Below are 9,872 nucleotides of genomic sequence, written 5' to 3'. Positions count from 1 at the left end.
AAAAACAAGTGTTGGCAAGGATATAGAGAAAAGGGAACCCTCATGCACTATTATTATTATATTGATGGAATTGCAAATTGGTTCAGCCACTATGGAAGACAGTTTGGAGGTTCCTCAAAAAATTAAAAACAGAACTACCTATGACTCAGCAATTGCACTTCTGAGTATTTATCCAACGAAAACCAAAACCACTAATTCGAAAAGATTTATGTACCCCTATGTTCAATGCAGCACTATACACAATAGCCAGGTTATGGAAGCAACCTAAGTGACCATCAATAGACAACTGGATAAAGAAGTGGTACATATATACAATGAGACATTGTATATATGTCCATTAAAAAAAAGTGAAATCTTGCCATTTGCGACAACATGGTGGACCTAGAGGGTACTATGCTTAGTGAACAAGTAAAAGAGAGAAAAATAAATATCATATAATTCCACTTATCTATGAAATCTATAAAAAACAAACAAACAAACAAACAAACAAAACAGAGAATGACTTGTAGAGAACATTTTGATGGTTGCCAGATGGTAGGGATGTTACGGGGATGAGTAAAAAGAGTAAATAGATGAAGACGTGCAAACCGGCAATTATAAAAATAGTCATGAGGATGTAAAGTACAGCATAGGGGGTATAATTAATAATATTGTAATAAGTTTGTGTGCTGTCAGATGAGTAATCGATTTTATTGGGGTGTTATCTTTATAATTTATATAATTATCTAAACACTATGCTATAATTAGAAAATTACTACACCTGAAACTAATATAATATAGTATGTCAAAACTATTTAAAAAGTAAAAATTTATTTTACAAAAAGAACAAAAATGGAGCTAATAATCTGATGAAGACTATACAAATTTTTTAAGCATGCAAATAATATCAATAATAAACATAGTATACCTCTGGGGAGAGAGGAAGGAGAATGGAGTTTTGGAATCAATGAATATGAGCAATAAAAGCAACGGAGGGGCCTTGCAAGAACAAATGATCATGAATTTAGGGTATGACTAACTCAAACCTTAGCACTTGATGTCCAAAAAGTAAAACTGTAATGTAAACAAAAAAGAGGAAAGTCTTGGTAAAACTTGCAGGAAGTTAATAGGAATTAAATATGTTAATAACATTATAAGAGAAATCTAGCAATTCCTAGGGCTCCAGGTATCATCAACACATCTGAGACTATTTATCTGAGACTACTGAGCAATTGTTGGAAACTGCTACTAAATGGATGGTTATGAGAATGGATGCTAGTTGAGAGGTAAAGCATATTTTTTTATTCTTTCAAGAGATTAAGAGTACTTTTTAAAAAGTACTGCATTCAGAATGGCAGATTATCCTCCAGAAAGTTAGCAGCCCTTAGAAGTTCCCCCTTCCCCCACCTAATGTGTAAGAGCTTCCTACACAGACTGACACCCAGGCTGGGTATCATCTTTCCTTTTAACTTTGGCCAATCTGATAAATGTAATATGCATCTTTTCTTATTTATAACTCTTTAATTATTAATAAGAGAGAAGTTTGTATCCTACCACAGTTGTCACTTGGTTTACTGTCTGGTGCCCATTTTTCTGTTGGGCTGATTGATATTTCTTACTTGAAAGCATTTGTATTATGAACATGTTAATGTGCTTCCTTCACATATATTGTAAATAGTTTTTCCCACTCAGGGTCAGTTTCCTTCCAACTCTCTTAGAGAGATCCTAAGTAGTTTATCCTTTGATTTTTTTTTTAAGCTGAAATAATGTTAGGAATAGTATTTAGAATGTCTATGTCGTCCCTTCTGCAGTGACTTTACTGTAAATGTCTAGAAGTCTGTGTCTGCATCTAGATATTCCTATCCATTCAGTAAAATCAGACAATAATCCTCAAAGACCATGGAGTTCCTGCCATTAACTTTGCATAATTTTACTGGAATTTATGAGTCCCAGCTCCTCATTGCACTTGCGAACACTGAGTGCTCATGGAGGTGTATGTAGGCGAGGATGTGGTTTGAATTTTACATCCTTGTGTCCCACTCACACCCCAGAAATCCTTACTACCCTGCTATTGGCCTGTGCAGGTTTGGGCTAGTCCATGCCAGGGTGTTAAAAGGCTGATGAGGTGCATAAGGAACTCAGATCTCATACTGATGATCTACAAACACTAGTAATGACTGCACAGCTAAGGACCTCTTATCTTTTTCCCCTTCTTCTAGCTGGCTTTGTTCAGACAAACTCCAAGCCAGAGAAGATGAAGGTGAGTGACTTTCAGAGAAAGTGGGTCAGGTTTCAAATGTGAAGTTATTCTTCTGTCCTACTACCCAAGATCCCGCTCTCCAGTCCTTGTAGAACTCCAACCTCTGCTTTCTTCCATTTTGTGGTTTCCCCTAAACTTTTCTTCTCTTCTTGAATCTTCTTCAATTCTATAAACGGGTATACCCTGAGTTGAATATAGGGAGGGAAAAAAGAGTCTCCTTACTGTGATCCTTCATCCCCTCTTTCTCCAGGTAGAAGTCACCTGAATGTCCCTCCAGCCACATCAATATCTGCATATGAGCTGAGGCATGACAGAGTGGTGGACATAAGAGTGAGTGAGGACCAGGGTTTGGAGAAGAGGCTGAGTTGAGTCAACTCACATGCTGCTAAGCAGGAAACTCAGTAAGAGGAGGAAAAATCTAATGTAGAAGTTTTTAGGGATGTATAAAGTCAGAGAGTCATCAGAGAAACATAAAATACATGGAAAAAATAATAGGAGGTCTAAAACAACTGAATTTGCAATCAAGAGTTGGATTCTGGCCTCAGCTCTATTTCTAATTCATGGCTCAGTTGCCTAATTGATAAAATATGTGTATGACAGTGGTAAGGGCAGTTCAGGGAAGAATAGCAATGAATTAGATGACTGGGAGCAAAAAAGAAGCATGAGGTTAGGGGCAAGTGAATCCTCATTCACGTAGTAAGTTACCGCTCTTGGCCTTGGACAAGTCACTTCACCTCTGTTAGCCTCCACTTCCCCATTATAAATTTGTGAGTAACAGTATCTATGTTATGGGTGGGTGAGCAATAATTTTTATTCATACAATGTGTTCTATAAATGGCAGTTCTAGTAAGATCTTCCTCACTCTCTGAAATTGACTAGAGGACTATTTCTGAGAATTAATACATTTTTATGTTACCCAGTGATGTCTAATTGGGTGTAGAGACACTGAGCTGTAGAATTTGCTCAATAAAATCTTGGTATGGAGGTATTTGAGACATATCACACAGACTTAAATAAACTTGGAACAGCAATGAATATCTTGAGTAAGCTGGACTAAAAGGAGTCTTCAAGTCCAGAGTCCCTCTAAGTCCCCACATCCTCATACCCTACATGATTTTCACTAATTTTCATTGCAGTAGCAAAAACCAAAAAAAGGTAAATTCTTAAAAATGTTTAGCTTGGAACCAGGTGTCATGAAAACAGAAATGAATACTTTCATATATTTTTTTTTTACAAGTCTCAGTTTTGCTGGTGCATGTATATGTATATGTATTACGGAAAAATCCAAAAGCCTGCATAGAGAAAACGTTTTCTCCCCAAGAGTAGGGACTGGGTAGCTACAACCTGATGGGCTTATAAGACTGGAAAAAGTTTGTTTTGTGTTGCATCACTTCTGGGAGGCCTATTAAAGATTTGAGAGTAATCTAGATAAATGGCTTCATTTTACCAATGGGGAAACTAAGGTCCAAGGATGAGAATTGCCCAGATTCACAAAGGAATTTAACTATAAAGCAGACTTTTGATTCCAGAAATCAAAGAGCTGGAGCTCTTTGTATTTCACCATGTCAATGAGTGTAGTAAGAAGCCAGAAGACCTATGGAAAGTTAAAGAAGTAACTAGGCCATTGTGAAATACTTAAGCAATTTAAAACCTTCCCTACATTGAGAGAATTCAGGCAGGTATCTTCAAGTCAGAGCTAAAGAGGAGCCTTATTTTCACAGAAGTATGAAAGTCAGTATGCTTTTCTCTTTGGCCCCCTTACTTCCAGGTCCTCCCATCCCAGCTCATGCATCTCTGCTCTTTTCCATTCATCTAAGCATTTCCTGTTATCCAGCCTCTTCCAGGATAATAGAAAGAGTTGACTGTTTGTTGCTCAAAAAACCATTGGCTTTCAAGTCACAAGATCTTTCAGTCTTGTCATTGATATCTTATACAACTCTTATTTGTTCTCTGGGTCTCCATTAATACACATATTATTCTTTGAGTGCTTCAAAAGATTAAACAGATGTCAGAAATTGTTGTTACTAATATTATCATTTTTAAATCTTCCAGATGGATTGCTACAAAGGTGTGGAAGGAACCATCTATGAATATGACGCCCTCACTCTTAATGGGAAAGAACACATTCCGTTCAAGCAGTATGTGGGCAAGCATGTCCTTTTTGTCAATGTGGCCACCTATTGTGGTCTAACAGTTCAATATCCTGGTAAGAATTTATAGCCAAATCCCCTGGGGATTAGATTTTTCAGCTCATTATAATCTAAGTCATAACTGGAATTATGTTTTAATTTTAATTATGTATTAAAATAAATATCCATGATCAAGTGACTTCATCCCCAATGTCAGGATTCAGCAAACTATGGCCCACAGGCCAAATCTGGCCAATCTGCTTTTGTAAACAAAGATTTATTGGAAAACAACCATGTCTATTCATTTTCATATTATCTGTGGTTGATTTTATGCTAGAAGGCAGAGTTGAGAGATTGTATGAGTAATAGCGACAGAGATCATCTGGCTTGTAAAGTCTGAAATATTTACTATCTGATTTTAACAGAGAAAGTTTGCTAATCTCTTCTCTATGTTTTGTCTCTGCTTTGCTCCTGACATTTCCAGAAGAATCAATATATATGTGAGAACTAGAAGCCTCTCTGAATATTCAAATCTCCTTGGTAAATACAAGAGAGAGGACTGACGTTTTTGAAATTTTGGGGGAGAGTTTATAGGTAACTTACAAAGGCAAAGAAAAGAGGGAAAAATATTTTAAACCCAGAGCTACATTTTACCTGAGTGAAGGCTGGTAGAGAAGACAATAACAGGCAAATACTCCCTCTCTAATTTCAACACCTCCTTTAGATGTAGTTTTTCCTTTCTCTCTCTGTGAATTATGCAGCAGAGAATTTTATCTTTCTCATACTTTAGCCCATGTGGTTTAAAAGCCCATAAATAATGAACAGGATGGATTATAACAGAAACAAATGCACATCTTATATTTGAACTAATAAGAACTTTGTTTTTTTGTTTTGTTTTTAATTATGTTTGAATGGGTAATATATTCAAAAGATTCACAATTCAAAAGGTATAAAAAAGTTTGAGTAGAAAGTTTTTCTGCCTCTTTTCTCTCCCTCCAGATAATGTTATCATGTTTACAAAATATACAGATAAATTATTTTTTCTGCTTTTCTCCCAGTTGATAACACACTATAAATATTATTTGTCACTTTGCTTTTTAAAATTAGTAAAGTGCTTTGGAATTCAGGCCATTTCTTCATTTTTTTTAAAGACTGAAATATGTATACTCTTAGACCATAATTTATTTTATCAGTTTAAAGGAACTTTAAAAATTGATTTATTCAATTCCCACTCTGTACATAACAGATGAGGAAACTGAGGAATAGTTGCTCATGGACTGGAAGACAGGCTTCCTGATTTATTGTCTCTTTCCTAGAAAAAGTGATTATCTATAGTGACTGAAGACAAGAGAGAAGGATGGAGGGGAAGGTACTGAGGAACCATGTGGAAACAGGAAAGCAATCTCCATTAAAAAAAATAACGACAACACTAAGGGGAGATACAGTTCATTGAACTGAATCTGAGTGGGTTTGGCTAGTATTTGTCAGGAGACCGAAGCCATCTAGCACCAAAAGTGTTAACAAAGAAGATGGTTATGAAAGTCTGAGCAGACAGGTGGGCAAACTTCCTGGCAGTGGGAGAAGGCGGTTGGAAGATTGTGTTTTGGCATATCAATGAGGATTTTTAGGTAGAATGCATGTTTAACATCCTAGAGATTATTGAAGAACACTAGAAAGCTAGACTTGCAATTTCTCTAGTTCTCTTTGCCCTTGTCAGGTTTACCCACACTTTACTGAGGTTGAACCAGCCTGTACAGAGAAGAGTAGCTCACTCTCATTGTCCATGTATTTTCCTTTAAAAAAAATTTCAATCTACTAATTAACCAACCAGAGAAGGCAAACTGATTAACAGTGATGTTTAAACCTGGCTTTGTTTAAAAATTACCTGGTGAACATTTTTTTAATTGTAGTAAAGAAAGACGTAACAAATTTATCATCTTAACTGTTTTTAAGTGTACTGTTCAGTAGTGTTAAGAACATTCACATTGCTGAAAAACAAATCTCTGGAACTTTTTCTTCTTGCAAAATAGAAACTCTGCCCATTAAATAACTCCCCTTATCCCCTCTTCCACTCAGGTCCTAGAAACGACCATTCTATTTCTGTTTTTATAAATTTAACTACTTTATATAACTCATGTAAAGTGGAATCATGCATTATTTGTCTTTTTATAACTAGTTTATTTTACTTAGCAAATATCTTCAAGGTTCATCCACATTGCTGCATGTGACAGAATTTTCTTTTTAAGGCTGAATAATATTCCATTGTATGTATATACCATATTTCATTTATTCATTTATATCAATGGACATTAGTTTTTCACCTCTTTACTATTATGACTAGTGCTATGAACATGGTTGTACAAACTTGTTTTCAATTATTTGCATATATACCCCAAAATGAGATCTCTGATAGTTCCACTTTTAATTTTGTGGGGAACTCCATCTAATTTCCCATAGCAGTTGCACCATTTTACATTCTCACCAATAGTGACCTGGTGTGCTTTTGAGTAATAAAGAGACTCGGAGCAATCTCAGAGGAATGGAATCAGAATTCTCTCAAATGGGTCCTAGTCATCCCTAATTTTAAAGAAGAGCCTACAGCTTATTCTGATGTGTTGCAATTTGGTAAATACTGTACTTTAATAAAGGACTTTGAACATGTGTTTAGAGATTCGGTATCTAACTTTAGCCTTGAACTAACAGTCTTTCTAATCTAAAGGTATTTTTTCCTTCCCTGGGCCTCTGTTTCCTTCTCTGTAAAATGAGATCTTTCTCTACACAAGGCAAAGTCTCTAGCCAGACTGCCATATTGTCCCTTCTCTACCACAGAACTGAGCACACTTCAAGAGGAGCTGAAGCCATTTGGCCTAATCGTGTTGGGGTTTCCCTGCAACCAATTTGGAAAGCAAGAACCGGGAGAAAACTTGGAGATCCTTCCAGGGCTGAAGTAAGTGCCTGCTTAAAACTCTGTAAAAGGCCTCTGTCTATCTTTCTTCAGTCTCCAGAGTGCCTTACAGAGACTTACTAGAGGACTGCTGAATTAATAGGCTCAGTGACATCCGCAAATTCATTTTAACTTTGGCCTACCTGATGTGAGTCCAGTTGTGTCCAGAGGCTCTCTCCATCCCTGGGTAGTGAGACCTGGATAAACTGTGGAGGAGCAAGAGCACAGAAATAGCTGGTACAGAAACAGTGTAAGGGACAGGGACAGGTTATAGAACAGAGAAATATTAAGTGAATCAGGGAGTCCAAAGTAAAAAAAAGAAAAAAGAAAGAAAAGCCTTGTTTTAACTTCCCAGCCCTGTCTATTACATTTCCACCTCTTTCTTCCCTTTCCCATAATCTCAAATTCTGGTGCTCCTTATAACTTTCTTAGATTCTGGAGCTTCCTGGGAATATTATGACTCATTACAGGTATGTCCGTCCAGGGGGAGGATATATACCTAATTTCCAGCTTTTTGAGAAAGGGGATGTGAATGGTGAAAAAGAACAGAAAGTCTTCACCTTTTTGAAGGTGAGTGATTTACTGACATAAGCCTCTTCCCTAATATTTCTAGCATAGAGTTGATGTGGTAGAAATGGACCTAAGGGCACATGCATGGAGGTAGAATTGGACTTTGAAGGAGATCTCCAGATTAGCAGAGGGACTGGGGTTTAATCTGTTAGTATCTATGGGGCTCTTGCTTTCCATGGTGGAGATAATTGTGTAAAATGACACTTTTACTGGGACTCTTTTGCTCATCGACATTCATTCATTTGTTCAAGGTACATTTACTGAGCACCTGCTATCAATAAGGCAGTTTGCTAAATACTGAGGATATAAAGATGAATAAGACTCAGTCCCTACCCCTTAATGAACCTGTTCTAGAGAGGAAGACATAGAAATCAACAAGTATTTAGTAAGTGCCTTTTAGGAAAAAAACAACTTTTAGATATAGAAAATGCAAGAGCTGAAGGATCCCTGAGGGGTACCAGAGTTCATTGTTCCTTGGCTGCAAGCCAAGGCTGGCCCAGGGAGAGATTTTTATAAATTCTCAGTAAACTGAAAAAAAAAAAAAAGAACAGTATAAGAAGTTTTAAAAACTCAAACGACTTACAAGGCTGCCCTTTATTCTAAGATTATGACCTATATGCAATTTATCCTTAAAATAACCTTTTTTATTAAATAAAATAATGAAGTAATTGTTTTTTTTAATTTATTTGACAAAACAAAATGCTGGTGACTCTATTTTGGACCCAAAAGATATTTTTGAAATTCTACTGGCCCACAGAGCCCCAAGACCTGGGAAATCACATTCTAATCCAAGCTATTAGCAGAAAAGGAACCCAAAAGCTAAACAGGTGATATGTCTTGCCCATAGCAACATGATTTTGTGATGGGGTCATGAGAAAAAACATAAAGAGAGAACACACTTGCTATAACATCTACAACATTCTTGGAACTGGGCATGGTGGTAATTCACAGAATTTATTAAGAGTCACACGAAATTAAAATATCTAGCTCCGAAAGGGGGAGTGGATCACCTGTGGGTGAAAATTGCCTGTATCATCCAGGAGCAGAAATGATGTTGTTGTTTTTCTTCCATCTCTCTGCTTCAGCATTCCTGTCCTCACCCCTCTGAGCTTTTGGGCTCTTTCAAACATATCTCCTGGGAGCCTGTAAAGGTCCATGATGTTCGCTGGAATTTTGAAAAGTTCCTGGTGGGGCCTGATGGAGTCCCTGTCATGCGCTGGTCCCATTGGGCTCCAGTCAGTACAGTTAAGTCAGATATCCTGGAGTACCTGAAGCAATTCAAAACTAAATAGAAAGGCCAAGGTGGGAGGCAAGAGCCATCCTGCTTTTCACCTGAAGATCTTTTCAAAATATCCATCTTTTCACTACACTCTCTTTCTGAATGGTCTCCTCTTTACTAAATTGCCTCTGTACTGCTCAAGTTCACACTCTCTACTAAGTAGATTTATGTTTGAAATGCTACTGTTCTTTCTCCTTGCATGAGTATGTGCATGAAGAACAAAAGAATGAAAGCCCTAAATTTTCAGACCTCTGTCGCAAACTGGATAATTCATATCCATCAAAGGAAAATCATCCTTCCATGAGAAAGGTTCAGTCTGTCACAATATCCAAAAGAAGAACGTTCTTAGACATTCTGACCCCCTCTCTCTCTGTACCCTAAAGGTAGATGAATAGCCTTGGGGGCTAGAGCCATGCAATGTAGGTTTCACTTCACAACATTTTTCCTCCCCTAGGACAAATGTACATTGCCAGTTTCCAACTCATTTCAGATCGGTCTTCATTCATGGTACCCACTTCTCCAACTAACCTGTCCTTTTCCTGTAGTAGTCCTAAGGTAGAGTGAGACCACGAAATCACCTCACCTAAAGGGAAGGACATCTTCATTATAGTAAGACCCAGAGCCCTTTCTAATTTGGATCCTACAAAAACTCCTTATTGTCTTTTCTTTAGTATATTCAAGTTATAACCCTTGGGGAAGGCACACTGAAAG

General features: G+C 37.1%; 1 protein-coding gene across 2 annotated transcripts; it reads left to right on the top strand.

The window, feature by feature from the left end:
• Positions 1 to 2,152: 2,152 nt before the first annotated feature.
• GPX5 (glutathione peroxidase 5) lies at positions 2,153 to 9,174 on the top strand. 2 transcript variants are annotated; one of them, XM_039858533.1, is made up of 5 exons: positions 2,153 to 2,239; positions 4,292 to 4,445; positions 7,198 to 7,315; positions 7,783 to 7,882; positions 8,968 to 9,174. In XM_039858533.1, the coding sequence occupies exons 1-5, from the start codon at positions 2,153 to 2,155 to the stop codon at positions 9,172 to 9,174; spliced, it is 666 nt and encodes a 221-aa protein (XP_039714467.1). The 2 variants fall into 2 exon arrangements, with proteins under 2 accessions (XP_039714467.1, XP_039714468.1); XM_039858534.1 differs by lacking the exons at positions 7,198 to 7,315; positions 8,968 to 9,174 and having other exon boundaries at positions 7,783 to 7,844.
• Positions 9,175 to 9,872: the final 698 nt, after the last annotated feature.

The sequence above is a fragment of the Pteropus medius genome, unplaced genomic scaffold (genome assembly GCF_902729225.1).
Source record: "Pteropus medius unplaced genomic scaffold, Ma_sr-lr_union100, whole genome shotgun sequence".
NCBI lineage: Eukaryota > Metazoa > Chordata > Mammalia > Chiroptera > Pteropodidae > Pteropus > Pteropus medius.
The sequence above is the reverse complement of the archived record's forward strand: the minus strand, read 5'-3'. Positions and strand labels throughout refer to the sequence as shown.

Excerpts from the sequence above, each read along its gene's own strand:
- GPX5 (XM_039858533.1), top strand. The coding sequence starts at position 2,153 with ATGACTGCACAGCTAAGGACCTCTTATCTTTTTCCCCTTCTTCTAGCT. Across the intron at positions 2,240-4,291 it reads CCAAGCCAGAGAAGATGAAG|ATGGATTGCTACAAAGGTGT; the intron begins GTGAGTGACTTT and ends TAAATCTTCCAG. Across the intron at positions 4,446-7,197 it reads TCTAACAGTTCAATATCCTG|AACTGAGCACACTTCAAGAG; the intron begins GTAAGAATTTAT and ends TCTCTACCACAG.